Source organism: Elgaria multicarinata, chromosome 2 (genome assembly GCF_023053635.1).
Source record: "Elgaria multicarinata webbii isolate HBS135686 ecotype San Diego chromosome 2, rElgMul1.1.pri, whole genome shotgun sequence".
In the NCBI taxonomy this organism is placed as follows: domain Eukaryota; kingdom Metazoa; phylum Chordata; class Lepidosauria; order Squamata; family Anguidae; genus Elgaria; species Elgaria multicarinata.
In genome coordinates this window covers 89,305,838-89,321,506 of record NC_086172.1, presented here as the reverse complement: position 1 = coordinate 89,321,506, position 15,669 = coordinate 89,305,838, and the positions used below count along the sequence as shown (strand labels likewise).

Genomic DNA, 15,669 nt, shown 5'->3' with positions numbered 1-15,669 from the left:
TATACACATCTTATAATCCAGCACAAAGACTAAATCAGTTTGGGGGGTTCGAAATGAAAAGGGGCAAACTCACGAAAAGGGATCTCTAGGTCACGTCTGCACCACATAAACCAAAGCACAACTTCCCTTGTCTGTCACAGGGGTGGGGATCATATGGCCCTCCAGATACTGTTGGATTGCAATTCCCATCAATCCCAGCTATTACAACCAATAGTAAAGGATGATGGGAGTTTCAGTCCAGCAACATCTGGAGGGCCATATGTTCCCCATCCTACGTGCTATATGTAGCTACCTGTTGGGGAAGCTAAGTTAATAAATAATGTTCAGGTAATTAAATGATATAAACCTGGCTCCTTCGCTAATTAAAAAGTTGAGATGCAGGGAATATGAATCAGCTCCTGGTTTCTATTTTGACTTGAAGACCCAGAGCTGTGGGTCTCATCAAATGTTTGTCTGGTGTTCAGAGTGAGCAGAAGTGTTTATATGAAACGTATTCCTTTTGTCTCTCCTTGCAGTGTTGCATCACAAATATGATTCTTCCAAATCCAGCACTTACGTGAAAAATGGTACCGACTTTGCCATCCATTATGGTACTGGGAGCCTGTCAGGATACCTCAGCCAAGATACAGTATCGGTTAGTATATTACCAGTTCTTCACTTCTACGAGTCATTGAAACCCTGACACTTCAGCAACAAACAAACCTTTCTTTAAATTCAGCTCACTTCAGTGCAGTACTAAGAATATGCAGAAGTATTTGAAAGAGCACTTGAATATCATAGTAGCAGCAGCCACGTAGCTCTTTATTTGAAAAGGAGAGTGCATACTTAAAGGTCTTGCTTTTGTAAGGGCGCAATCCTATGCATGTTTAGACAGCAAAAGTCCTACAACTCCCAGCATTCCCCAGCCAGCATGGCTGGCTTTGGAATGCTGGGAGTTGTAGGTCTTTTTCTGTCTAAACATGTGTAGAATTGTGCCCTAAGGCACTCTGAGGCTTAAGTGGTGCTTCCAAGACCAAAGGACACCTTGGAAACGTGCCATGAATATCAGACTTGAATAGCTCCTTTCCCAACTGTTGCTTTTTCTTTCTTTTTTTGGTAACTATTTTGTCATTCGCTCTTGTCATGGGATAAGCTTTAACTTCATCACAAGCTTTCTTTTTCATTTTCTTTTGCCACCCCCTAAACACTGTCACTGAGCTCTGTTGCTTCTCTGGAATGCATTCCTGCTGAAGTTCTGCATGCTAATCAGCATGCACTCCAATATTCCATTCACTAACTCCCCCTCCCAATGGAATTAACCACTTACCAGCCTTACCATATGAAGTCCAAACAGCATTTACATCACAGATAAATAGCACAGAACAGTGAAACATCACACAGACAGAGCTCACTCCCTGGAAATCATAGATGGTCTTTCCTGTGACCATAAGGCCTATGGTCTTTTGAAACACTGTGGCTTTGTTTCACCACTCTCTGAAAAAGGTGATAGGAGCAACTCCTAGTTTTCAAGGTGTAGAACAAGAGGCAGCCTTGGGATAATGTAGAATGTCTTTCTCCATACTCCCTGGGGAATGATGGGAATTGTAGCCCAAAGCATCTGGAGAGGACCAGGTTGGTTAAGGCCAATATAGGAATTGACTTAGAGGTGCGATTCAAATCCTTGTCCTGTGGCCCCAGTATGGATGGGGTGCCATGAAAGGTTCCAGAAGCTATGTTTGCTGCTCCTGAAATTTACTTATGAGCCAGCTTAATCCTGGTACCTAAGAATAGCTAGGATTAAGCCAAAGGTGCCTATCAAACAGTTTCAAAACTGTGTTTTTGGGAACCCTTGAGTTACTTGGAAATTTTCCTTTAAAAGCTTACCCCTATTGATCAACCTCCGCAATGTGCAGCTGCAAGGGGATGTTAGATATCTGATGTGTCACACATGGTTCAAGTGGAGGAACATGAACTGTGTCCCATATGAACTGTGTGCACATGCAGGAACATGACCTAGAAATCCTCTTCAATGCACTGGATTCTTTGGCAAAAATGTCTATGTGGAAATGGCTCCCTAACAGTAGAAAATTTGAGAACTACTACTTCTAAAGCATCCTCCCACCCCCCCTCTCTCTGTAGCTATTACACTGTTAAAATCCATTGTTGAGACCTTGGATAGTGTGGGGTTAAAATCAGCCTTCCTCATCCTGGTGCCCTCCAGATGTTTTTAGACTCAATTCCAATCAGCCCTAGCCATCATGGCCAATGGTCAGCATTGCTGGGAGTTGTAACACAAAACATCTGGATGGCTGGGAAAGATAGATCTAAATAAATACATCTGGGCTGTGTTTTTTAGGTCGGAGTAGTCTTAATGGATTGAGGGATGTAAGACTGTAAAGAGGCAGCAACCAACTGGGTAGTCTTATCATATGTGTTTATCTCACACGTCATACACTTATTCCAAGGCAAGGGTTATATTGTACCCTGGTGCTGCATGTTCTGAGCCTTCTCCACTAAATGAGAACAGGTGGGAGGTTGCCTGGTGTGTCATGCGAGTTCTGAAAACACTTAAGGCTGGTTTTGAGGTTAGCTACGCCTTAGTAAATCACTACCTTGGATCAGTAGGTGGTTAGCGTTGAGCAGGTTTCCAGTATATGTGTGTTTATTGGTGGTACCACCTGTAATAGTCACCTGGCAGAAACTAGCACAGTTCAGCACTATACTAGCTGGGCCAGAAAATCTAGATAATTCTCTCTTGCTTAAGGCTGCTTTTACTTCGTAAAGCTGGCCTCAGAACATGCATCCTAGAGTTTGTGTAAAATGTAGCTCCTTAAGAATCTCTGCATTTACAACATCTCTTTTGTCTATTGACTTCATGATTTGGGAACTTCCTTTAGAAAATCATGGTGGAGCAAGATGTTGAAATCTCAAAAGTGTTAAAAGAAAAGTTGAGAAAGGTTTCATGATTGCCCAATACAGTAGTGAGATGTCTGTGCCTTGTACTTTTCCCTGCTGACCTTCCTAGCTCTATTCCACTGCATTTGTTTTTCCATTCAAGCATGTGCTTTCTTCCGTGACTCTCACCATACCACATCTAAATTTTGGAAAATACACAAATATGCTTTCATTCAAATTCAATACATTTATAACGCTGACTCCAGGATGCAATTCTCTGGGCAAACATTTGTTTCTTTGGAAGAAGTAGAGAGGATTCAGTATTTATTTATTTTGCCCATACAGTTGTTACAGTCTTGAGTGAAGTTCTAGACATTTACCTGAACTCACCTGTTGAAGGAAGTGGCTGAACTAGGATGACTTTGCTATCTTTCGTGGTGCAGGAGACAAAGCACTGATGCTCAATTCCTAAAATACCATCAGCTCTGGAGCATTTTGTCCCACTATAAGGAAAGGGAAATGATGGAGGCTAACTGGGATATGCATATAAGCACATCTTGATATTGCTGTAGTGGTCTGTTGCATGCGGTGGATCCTTTGCTTTGTTGCTTTCTCTCTAAACAGAGCCATAGACAAGGGACTGGAAGGAACAGACATGACTATTAAATCAAACAAAAACTTAGAATGTAATTGTGAGACAGGGTCAAAATTTTGAGCAGAGGAGAAGCAATATCAATTAATTCATTTAGGAGGCCTGGGACTAACATACCTGAAGGGTATTTCCACCACAATCAGCTGGCACTGTTCCCTGTTGCATCTTTTCAGCAAGTTAGGGCAATAGCAGCCAAAGGCAGGGCTTTTACCTTAGTGGCTACCAAATTGTGGAACATCCTTCCTGAGGAAGTTCAAAAATCCCCATCTCAGTTAGGATTCTGGAGAATTTGCAAAACTTCTCTTTTCAGCCAGTGTTGGTTCTGTGTCCTGCATTGAAGACTTCCCCAACCTGGTGCCCTCCAGATGTGTTGGACCGCTGGGTTCAGAAAGACTGGTGTTACTGTGCATATCTGTTGTTTAACTACTATAGGGATGGGTTACGTCAGTGACCTTGGGGGCCAAATTGCCCCCCATAGCCCACTGGGGACATTACCTCACGCCTGCTGCTGCTGGCTTTGCTGCTGAATTTGTGACGGCAGCAGTAAAAATCACGTCAATTTAGCAGGGAGCGTGCACTTTGTTTCCAAGCAAAATTGTGCTTCTGGAAGCTGCCTGGAAGTGCAATTCTGCTTTGGGCTGTGTTTCCTTGCTAAATCGCTGTAATTTCTCCTGCCGATGCAGCAGGGAAGCCTGGCAGGGAGCACACAACAGTTGCCCCCCTGTTCTACTAGTTCAAAAAAATCAAAAGCACAGGTGGTTGATGGAGGTGACTTGAATTCCATGAAGGCAGCTGCAATAGCTCCGTGCTGTTTATTAGTACCTTGTTTCCTGTAGCGTGGCCATATCCAGCAGTATGTCTGTGACCTTCAAGGCACCTCTATTTGCTCCACTTGCATTTATACAGGCATGTGTTGAGGAGAGATTCTGGCACTCTTGTCATAGGAACATAGGAAGTTGCGTTATACTGAGAATCAGATCGCTGGTCCATCAAGCCCACTATTGTCAACACTCTCCAGTGTTTTAGGTGGAATACTTTTCCTCGCCTTACCTGGAGAAGCTGGGGATGGAACCTGGGACCTTCTGCATGCAAAGCATGTGCCCTATCACACTGAGTTACAGCCCCTCCTGATTTCATCTTATTACCAAGCAAATGTTCTCCTACCTGTCCTAACAGTTTCTGAAGTGTGTTTGGCTAATCCCCCCTTTTTTTCTTCCTCTTAGATTGGTGACATCTTTGTCAAGAACCAGTTGTTTGGTGAAGCTACCAAGGAACCCGGCATCACGTTCATTGCTGCCAAATTTGATGGCATCTGCGGCATGGCCTTCCCCAAGATCTCTGTGAATAAAGTGCTGCCTTTCTTTGATAATGTGATGCAGCAACAGCTAGTGGACAGGAACATATTTTCCTTTTATCTAAACAGGTGAGGCTGGCTCTGGTGGGATGAAACTTTTTACTGTTCAAACGTGTCTCTACATAACACCTGCTTCTGATGGCATTAGAATGTGAGCTATGGTGTTTTGTTTTTCATTTTTACTCCAGAGTAGACATAGAGGAACTCTAAAGTAGCCCCCATACTCCCCAAACTAGAGTCCGATCTGAATTGTGACCCTGTGTCTACTCTAGAGTAAAAATAGGGGGAAAGATGTAACTGCTAGATACGGATTTAAAGTAATGTCCACTTGTGGATGGTGGACATGGTGGTGATGTTGATGGAGGAGGAGAGTTTGTTTTGTTTGTTGTTGTTTTTCTTTTTGAGAGTATGGAAAGTGCACACTTTTCCAAGTGTGCACCCAAATACATGCTCCCTACCCTCATTCAGTAAAGCATGAAACTGCGCCCCTTTGAGGAAACTCCAGTGTTTATAACATAAGGACCAAAGAAATAAGGCTCTGCTGTTCCCAAAGAATTACTCTTATTGCATATAGACCAAAGGTTTTCCCTGCAGAATATGCCCATTCTTGTCAAAGAGCACTGGGAGCCAGGGAACAAGCACAGCCTGTGTGCGCACTTAGAGCGGTGTCAAAGCTCATAATTCAGCCCTGTAAGCGACCTTGTAAGAAACCAGAAGTAGACAGGGTGCATGATGCATGTGTTCTTGGAAATAAATCCAGCTGAGTTCAGGTTAAGCTTACTCACTACTAAGAGTGATTAGTATTGCACAAGTGTTGAAATCCAGCCTGAAGGAAACATTCAGAATACATTTTAGGATAGCGTTGCTCACCTTGGATTCTGTGGACTTGCACCATGCCCTGCATGGGCTGTAACCTTTTGGTCTTGATTTGTGCCCCTTCCACTCCATTGCCATATTGCTCAGAAGTTACAGAACTCTCTCTCTCTCTCCCCCCGCAATCTCTATTTGCATTGATACTTTGTTCTTGTCTTTGTGTGCTGCCTCTTCCAGGGATCCAACAGCATCGCCCGGAGGGGAATTGCTTCTAGGAGGGGTAGACCCAAAGTATTTCTCCGGAGAGATGGCCTGGGTGAATGTCACTCGTAAAGCTTACTGGCAGATCCATGTGGATAAGTGAGTTTTTGTTGTTTTTCTTTGGTTTCACAGATATGCAAACATGTCCTATAGTTTATTGGCATATAGATATAGGCAAGTGGGAACCAATGCAGGCTGGTGGCTCTGATGTCAGAGTGGTGGGGGTGGTGTATCCGCTCTGGGTTTCAGTCAAAAGCAGTCAGAACTCTAAAGGAGTTAATCAAGGTGCTCCACACTTTGGATAGCTCCTTTAGAGTTCAGACTGAAACCTGGAGTGGATTCACCACCTCACTGACATTGGAGCCACCAGCCTCCACTGGTGGGAACCCACAACAAAATGTTGCGGTGTATCCCCACCCTTTAATCGGAAAGCTCCCGTTATGCAGGATCAGGAGTCTCACAGCCCTTGCTATGGCAGGGGGAGGTTTCAGGAGAGCAAAGAAAAAGGGACATGTTTCCTGTCCTCCTGAAATCTCCCCCTGATGTGCTATATAATGCTGAAAGGCTACCAGCACCAATCCTGAATACTTCATGGCCAACATGTGTGTGTGTGTGTTAGGCCAACTTCCTTACTTGTTCTCTTCCCCCACCCATTGGCCGACACCTTCGACATTTCCATAAGCCCTTGTTGGGCTGTGTGTGGTTTTTTTTAAAAAAAATCTGATCTACTTCTGCATACCTGAGGATTCCCCATGAGCGTGCAAAAGTCAATACCTTTTGAGGGGGGATGTTTCACTGCAAAAGTGATAGGCACTGAACCACCCAAGTTTAGTATCAAAGGGTGATACTTGTTCATGCTGCAGCATATGTTGAAGAGAAGTAAATGCGCACATAGCATGTGAAATCACATTTTACAGCTTGATACTTATTTGGGTGCTATCTTTGCCTAGCGCAAGGCACGACCTGCTTTGTATAAGATGACGGAGAAATAGCACCATTTGGTGTGCCTGTCCTTTCAAAAAGTTGAATGTGTTCATGTTTTCAACCCACGATTACAACTTCTTTTGCAAGCTAATATCAGTGTGGTCTGACCTTTAGAAGATTGGCTTCCTGATAGGCAGAAGGCAAATGCTTTCTCAAGCTGCTGCTTATCTTACTTGCAGGCAAGAAGGCTGTTTTGTTTAAAAAAACAAAACCCGAACCCTGTGAAAACAGTAGTGCTTAGTGGAGGTCAGCTGCTGGATTGAGAGCCAAACCTAACTTCAAAGACTGGCATATTGGGCCAACTCTTGTCTACTGCACTTTTCCAAAGTGCTTGAGGCTAATATTTACTTCACCTGTTGCTACTTGCTGGCCTCACGTTCATGCCCGCGGAAGGCCAACAGAGTTTATAAGTGTGACATTTTGTAGGTCTGTTGTTCCAAAAATGAATTGAGTAACTTTTTTGCCAACCTTTTGAATTCTGGACTTGCCATCCTGTTTAAATATCAGAAGGAATTATGAAAATAAGACAGAAATTGCTTTTGCTTACCAATATCTCATCTCTGTTAATCTGTTGGGTAGTAATATAATATTAACTCAGCCGAGTTCAGTGTGTCTCTGTAAAATCAGAAGGGTTTTTTCCCAATCCCTGTGCCTAGTTCCTGCTCACTTTTTCAATGCTGATTCATTTATGTTCATATGGGAGGGGTCACAGCTCAGCAGTAGAGCACTTGCTTTTGCATGCAGAAGGTCCCAGGTTCAATCCTCAGCATCTCCAGCTAGGCCAATTAGTGTTGACAATACTGGGCGAGATGGACCAATGGTCTGGCTCAGTATAAGGCTAGATTCTTGTGTCATAAAGCCAGACAGGTCAAGTGCTGCATGGAGGAGGGGACGCCCCCACCTTCGCTGGGAGCTCTTCTCTCTGCTGTATTCATTGCACGCTTCATCCTAGACCTGTTGTTTTTGCATGGCCTGCCAAAACTTCCAGCATGCGTGCATTTAAAATAAAACACTGTCTCTGTTCAGAATGCTCTCCCCAAAGTTAGCATACCTGTCTTTCTAACAAAGACTGGCTTTCTTCTGCTCAAGGCGTATGAAGGTGGGTAGATTTGAATGGGAATTGTCTTCCTCTTACAGGGTTAATATTGGCAACAGCCTGAGCGTGTGCAACGATGGCTGTGAAGCTATTGTGGACACAGGAACCTCTCTCATTACGGGACCCACTGAAGAGATTAAGAAGGTGCAGAAAGCTATTGGAGCTAAACCAATCATTAAAGGACAGGTAAGTGCAGGCAAGGAATGGCAGTGGGTTGTGGGGAGGTAGCTCTGGTGTTGAATCATGGGAACAAGGCCTCGTTCAGTCAAACTACTATTTATATCTTGGTTTTGAGTCTAGTTTAAGTGTAGATGTGGTTAGTGGCTTTGAGTTGCCACCCAATAGGCAGTTTGGTACTAGATCAAACTGACAAGTAGAATTACTTATGGGGAAGTTCTGTTTCAGAGGAGGCTTTTCTCCAACTTTAATGGGGAACCTCGAAGGAGACTGCGTCAGGATGGGGCAGAGAGCCTTAGCAATCCCATCCCAGTGGGCAGGGAGGGAAGCTTTAACACGCGCACACACCTTGCCATCCTCGCACACTAGGTGTGTGTGACAGGACAACTGTGTTTGTGGCCTCTGACTCAGCACTGCATGTGGCCCTTGGGTCCAAAGAAATTCCTCACCCCTGCATTATGTTGTGGCATATTTTGTTTTTTTATGCTTCTTTAGTATTCTATGTAAAGGGACAGTTAACAGTTCTTTAACTAAATACTGTAGCAGCAGCAGCACCCTCCATACCCCCAGAAGAGAACACGCCTACAAAGAGCTGGCCATAATAAACTGTTCCCTGTGCCTTTAGTAGCTGTAGGACAGGGAGTATCCTCCCAGGTGCAGTTCTTTGCATCGTAGTGCTCCAGTTAATGAGGCAGGCCTGCCAAGTGTTTCCATGCCACATAACAGTTGAAGACATGGAAACACCTTTCTGCAGACAGCGTAAGTCCTTTTCAAATGTGCTGGATGCTGATGCTGATGCTGATAATACAAAAATGAATAAATAAAAGTCCTCCACACCAAATTGTCAATCAGCCTGAGTGGGAATAGTAAATAATGGGGAAAGATCTTGGGGATCAAAAAAAATTTGTCAATCCAACATGCATTGGCAGAGGGGGCAAAGGCAAAACCCATGCAAGGTATTATGAAGAGATTGAAAATAAAACCAGCTCTATCATAACTGTGTTTTTGTATGCATCTAGGACTGCCTTTTTCACCAAGGTGTCCTCCAGTGGCATGATGGAACTGCAACTCCCATCATGCCATTGGTTGCAGCTAGGTTTGCTGGACTGCAGTCGCCCACTGTTTATATTTTCTAAGATTGCCTCTGGGGCCCTTGGAAATAAAGATGTTGCCAGAGTCTGCCACTTTGCTTTGCTGCCTCCCAGTTTAAATTGAAAACAAACAGAACTAATGAGGGGCAGGGTTTCTCTTGGGCGTCAAGAGAGGTGCCCATGGGAGACATCAGCTTTAGTGTTACCTCCATTCCCCTCGGCTTTTCAAGTCCAGACCCTAAGGTCTGGTTTGTATAGGATGCAGGTCACAACAGGCCAACGTCTTGATGGTGTGGGCCTTCTGCGTGCACCCAGTCATATTTAGATGTGCTTTGCACAGGCCTGTGATCTGTGTGTAACGAGAGCAAACCCATGATCTGTGGTCCCAACAGGTGCACCATTGGCAAGCCAGTTCCTGGGTGAAGTACATTTTAAATGTGACCAGGTGAGGGACAAGCACTTGGATGCATAAAAAGGCTTCTCTGTGGCCTGCACCCTGAATAAAATCGAACTTAAGAGAGCTCCTCTCAGGGAGTTGGATAGAAGGGGGAGGTCTGCCAAGTGCAGCTTCTGCTGTCTCTTGAGCACTTTGGGACATGCTGTATATGATTAATCTCCCTTCTGTGCAGTTCCTGAAAGATATGGGAAGGCTTTAACTTTTGCTGAGATGTAAGGCTTAGCAGGGGGCAAGGTGTTAGTAGCAACAATGCATTTTTATAAAGCTTCACATTCCTTGAAATACCTACCAAAAAAACGGTAAGGTGGATCTATATTGTCCCTGTATTGTAGATGGGGCGGAGGGTGGGTGCCTTTCCCTCGTTTCCTTCTGCAAGATGTTCAGTGCCAGCAACAGAAAACCCAAACAGTATCCTCATAGTAAAGATATGATAGCTTAAATAACTGGTAGCTTGTTTCTCTTTTGACAATACTCCAAAAGCTGTTGTTTGAGGGTCATATTAGATGTTATGTTATGGGGATGTCTTGTGTAATGACAAGCAGCCACAGCAGGCTGCAACTGAGTGTAGCGGAAGTGAATAGGGGCAGCTTAACCCTTTTCCTTCAGGCCATTATTGTTCCACCTAAAATCTCCCTGTCCCAAGCTGCTTTTCTTTTCGCAGGGGAAGATGTACAGGCATGTATCCTTCCCCTGCAAAGGGAAGGAAGCTTGGGGTATAATTTTTAAGAGAAAGGGATTAAGCAGCCCCTCTTTTTCCTCCCCTTTCACTCCTGATAGCAAAATAGTGGCTGCTTTTTAAACCTTTACTGTAAAAAAAATAAATTGGGAGGAGAGAGAGTTTGGCCCAAAGATGACTTGAAAATGGGAAGGCCAGCCCTGCAGGGAATGAGGCTGAGAGTTACTGAGTTGTCTAAGGCCACCTAGCAAGTTCAGAGGCAAGTTTTGAATCAGAGGACTTCATGGCTTACAACTCATTTCTAAGAAAACTGTTGAAGGCAACCCACAATCCTCATAAAAGGAAAGGAAATGTTAAAAAGGAACATCTAGAGTGAAATCTGATGGAGATAGTCGTCAGCCTCTGAACTCCAATGCCAGATGGCCAGAGCACAGAGCCAATCCTCGCCTCGGTACTCCAGCCACCCTGCATTTTTACCTAGACAAGAGAATTTGCCTGTCTATGAGGGGGAGGAGAGCATGGTTCCTGGGCTCTGAGGTCAGTGCCATGGTTCCCGACCTTGGAACCCAGAAACAGAAAAACCCTTTGTCCCTCAGAAATTGTCTAGGGGACATAGGATTGTTCCCTTATTTATTTATTACGGCAGATGGTGGGGATTTTTTTGGGGGGGGGCTGCTAAGACAGCCATTTGCGTGCATAGTGGGACAGATCAGGCAGAGACCTTCTGGCACCAGCCCATCTGTGGAACAGTCCCAAGACCCTTGCACTTATTTATTTATTTATTTATCATACTTATACCCCGCTCCTTAGCCAAAAAAAGCTCTCGGAGCGGCTTACACTTAGCAAAAAAGACTTAGAGTGGGGGAGTCACTCTAGGTCTTTCATGGCCACCAACCAAAAAGGAAACAGGGCCACAAAGTTCCTGCTATCCCCTGGAAGGATGGACAGAAGTGTGTGAGCGAGAGGGCGAGGAAAGGGAACAGAGGTGATATTTAGGTAAATACAGCATAATAAAGGGATAAACCAAGGTAGAAGAGGCTCTGGAGTCCTCGCACCTCCATGGTTAGTCGTATCAGAAACGCCAGTTTCCTACTTATGGGATCTTCAAAGCTAATCAATAAAGACAAAAGTGGATGGTGCACTCTTAATCCTGACTTATATATGCCATGCTCCTCTAATTGTAACAAAGGGCACCAACCTAGAGTTTGTTTGTGTATCTCTGGTGTTGTGACTTTTAAGGCAGACTTTCCCAATAACCATGCTGGCAGGGGATGTTGGGAATTGAAATCTCACCCATCTGGAGGGCACTGGGTTGGGGAAGGTTCTGTGACCCTCTTGTAGCGAGGGGGAGAATCCTTTTTCCAGTCACTCTAGACAGGGGAGATGTTTGATGTCTGTGACAAGTTCTTATACTTCTCCTCCCCACACTTTCCTTTTGCAGTATATACTTGATTGTGAAAAGCTGTCTAGCCTTCCTGTCGTGTCCCTTGTCCTAGGAGGGAACTCCTATGACCTCACGCCAGATCAATATGCCTTAAAAGTAAGTCCAGAATTATTTCTGTGATTGGGAGTCTCCTAATGCTCATCAGCCTATGCTTTATGTTCCCAAGATGCTTCATCTCAATTTTGTGCTGCCTGTACCTAGTAATAGATTTCTTGGACATATAGTGGATCCTTTCCAGTTCAACAAATAGTCAGGGCCACAATGGACTCATTCTGAGAGTCTTCACACCGTAGTTTGTTGAGAGTAACTTGGTTGAAGGAACCCTAGTTTTATGCGTTAAAAAAACAAGCAGAAACAGAGTTCTATATGAGGTGTTATTTTAGCTCTTCCTGAGAAATCTGTAGAAAGTAAGAGAACTACATCAAAATGATACTATAGCGGAACATCACTTTCAGGTCCTGGAAGGTTTGAATGTTCCATTAAGTGGTCTTTGCATATCCATTATAACATGATGTGACTACTGCTTTTCTATTATAAATAGAAGGGTGTTTTTAATTGGATACTTTCAGTTGTAAACTATAATTGTTTCATAATCTAAGATTGTCCCTGTATTGTTCCTTCACAAAGAGAAGGTGTTGAGGCGGGGGTGGGGGAATCTGTCCCATTTCTTTTTTAACTTCTTTTTATCACTTTGTTTGTAGGTTACTGTTCAAGGAGAAACTCTTTGCATGAGTGGATTTTCAGGCTTGGATGTCCCACCACCTGGTGGACCACTTTGGATCCTGGGTGACGTCTTCATAGGCCCCTATTACACAGCATTTGATCGGGATAATGACTCTGTTGGTTTTGCAAAGTGTGTCACCAAAGTGTAAAAGCAACTGATCATCAGCTTCCCACAGTCTCTCTACAAAATGCACTCACAAATACACTGGAGTTTTGTATTGTGACTTAGCTATTATTAAGAACAAAATCTGGAAAGTAAAGAAGAAAAGGACATATTCTAAATTTATAAACGAGAAGGAGCGTAGATCGTAATTTTTTTAAAAAATGAAAAACCTACTAGTGATCTTCGAACACCCACTTCCCACCTCTCAAATAACAGGCCATAGAAAAGTTCTAGTAAAATTGTTACATCTAAGGAGCACCGCTATCGTATGAGCTCTTTGAACAGCAGGCTACTTGAGACACTGTCCCTTCATATATTTCTGAGCATCAGTGCTATAAATACCTTCTTCAAATCAATTCAACATTCTATTCTCTTCCTACCCCACCCATAAAAAAGAGGACTATTTATAAATGCTTCTGGATATATTTTCCTTATCTTCCCCCCTTTAAAGAAAAGAATAGAACAACGATATAGAAAACTAACCCCTTTTCTCAGTTGATCACGTGCAAGTGCTAGAAAGCTGAGAAGTTACCACTACATTTTGAATATGTTCGGTTCCCAGTTTGCACTGTTGAAGATAAGAAAATGTGTTGGCTGTATTTCTCCCAGGTTGTGGGATGTGACAAAAAGGTACTGATTGCAAATTTTACCAGTCAAGCTGGCCCTCCAATTGTAGGCTCCAGCTAGTAATAGTTGTACTTTGGCCTGAACAGCAACATTCAGGTGGTTTTAGTTTCATGATGTCTTTCTCTAAATGTCTTTCTCTTTAGTCTCCCAACCCTTTTTAATTTCCCAGCTTCTTTTTGAGGTCTGAGGAAAGTGGCCTTTATGTGGCTTTTGAAACCTATTAAAAACCACAAAGTATTTAAAGCAAGGATTTATTTTAATATTTTTTGGGAGATCCTTTTGGTTCAAGGTAGTTTTGAAGAAGCATCTGAACTTCTCTGTTTCTCATTAATGAGATGTCATCTTGTTCTTTCTTTAAGTCACTTCCATAACACTCCCTCCCAGTGCAGTCTTCTGTTGTGAAGAAGAAAAATCTTGTAGATAAATCTAGATAAAACTTGCTCCACTCTGAGTTTAATTTAGGAACCCAGTTGTGTGAACAGCTCTACACAGACAAACTCTTCTTTGACTTCTTCAAGTCAAACTAGACTTCTACCGCAAATATTTCTAGAAAACAACTGTCTCTGTATTGGATTCTAATTTTGGCCTGACCTGACAAGCAAAATGCTTGAAGCATCTGTTCAGGGCAGGGCAGGAGGGGGGTTAGGTGGATATTTCTGATGGGAAGTTAAATTAATTGGAATGTTATTAATATTAGCTTGAGAGGTGGGGAGATTTCCAGCACGTTTTAATCTGAAACGTTTCATGATACTTAGATCCAATCCCAAGTTTGTGAGACAGTATGGGCAATGGAGAACAAAACTTGAGCTTAAACAAACCAAATATGGTTTGATGTAAAAGCCAACAGCACTTCACTGAAGATGCTCTCCGAAACTAGATGAAAATCTGGCGCATTGGGAAATACAATAGAAAAGCTTGTAAATTCAGGGGAGCTGAAGACATCAGGAATTTGAGCATATCTTTCTGAATATGCTACATACCCTAGAGACTTTGCTTACCTGCTGGGCTGAATATTTTGGACACTGATCAGATATCTGGAGAAGGTGTGGGATGGGTGCCTATCAAGATCTCTTCAGTTCTTTTAACACTTGGTTGGGTTTTTAAACAAGGCTCTGCTGTTCAAATTATGGTTTGTTCCTAAACATGTGGAAGATACTGTATGTCTTCGAGATATCGGTAAACTGTTACCATGTTCTGAATTGTCATGGGTGTAATAGAATATGCTTCTCCAAACTCTTCAGTGCCTGATTCTATCCAGTCCTGAATTAGTAAAATAAAATCATTGAATAGCCTCTCATTGCAAAATATCAAATGCAAATACTCAAGGAGCCTTTATTTCAAATTCAACCAAGTGCCCAAAGCTGTGTAGAAAGTTTATTAAAACTTCCTTCAGGAGCCCATTCATACCAGGGTTGGATTGGACATGATCTTTGCCTTGGAAGATACCCTCTTGAACACCATAAAATAAAATGAATGCCATAAAATTAAAAACAAAAACATCTCACTTGTATTGAATGGATTGATTGGATAATAATGCAATATGTTAGCAGCCTCCTAGTGGCAACTGTTAACACAGCCTGATTCCCCTCTTAAAAGATGTATGGCATAGCCCACAGTCTAAAGGAGGAGAGAAATTCCTCTGCAAATCTTTAGAAGGTGTCTCTTAATTAGAGGGATCTGTTTGTTTGAAATGCAAATTGGGCTGCTGGATTTGTAGCTTGCCACCATTCCCTTGTGTTGCTTGCTTTTCTTAAACATGTGAAATGCTGTTGAACCCTCTCCTGTTGGGGAGATACCATCTGCTGTCCTAGTTGTTCTCTCCTCAATTTATCATAGAAAAAAAAATTAAAATAAACATTTTTCTCCCACCACATCATATCTTGTGTCATCTTTTGAGCAGTTTGGGAGACTTATTTAAGGAACCAGGTGATGCATTGCAGACACAGTGTCCAAACTATCTGAAAAGAGGAGAGTAATCCAGACTGAAAAGGGAAGGGAAGCTTAAAAGCCAAGAGATATCAGTGGCTTACAACACAATCCTAAGCATCTTTACTTGGAAGTAATTTCCACTAAATTCAAGGGGGTTTACTCCAAAATAAAGTTGCCTAGGTTTGACAGTTCACTGATGGTGGGGAGAGAAGCTTCCTGCTGGCAGACCCCCTTTCCAGAAAATAATTACAATAGGTTGTCACCACAGGCTTGGCCTAGCCTGAACTGCCTACTCTAGGGGTGCAAAGTCTCAGGACTAGAAGGCCATGTCTCCTCCCCTGGCTTCAG

The 15,669-nt window shown here is 43.1% G+C and overlaps 2 protein-coding genes across 2 annotated transcripts in view; both read left to right on the top strand.

Annotated features, from left to right (window-relative positions):
* Nucleotides 1-15,263, top strand: part of CTSD (cathepsin D) — a 40,756-nt gene extending 25,493 nt beyond the window's left edge. Inside the window, exons 4-9 of the mRNA XM_063117134.1 lie at nt 516-634; nt 4,750-4,949; nt 5,931-6,053; nt 8,076-8,220; nt 11,877-11,975; nt 12,581-15,263. Coding sequence (XP_062973204.1) covers nt 516-634; nt 4,750-4,949; nt 5,931-6,053; nt 8,076-8,220; nt 11,877-11,975; nt 12,581-12,751 — 857 coding nt within the window. The 3' untranslated portion in view covers nt 12,752-15,263. The remainder of the gene's footprint in view (nt 1-515; nt 635-4,749; nt 4,950-5,930; nt 6,054-8,075; nt 8,221-11,876; nt 11,976-12,580) is intronic.
* Nucleotides 1-15,669, top strand: part of IGF2 (insulin like growth factor 2) — a 960,921-nt gene that overhangs the window by 806,884 nt on the left and 138,368 nt on the right. The gene's annotated exons all lie outside the window — the stretch shown is intronic.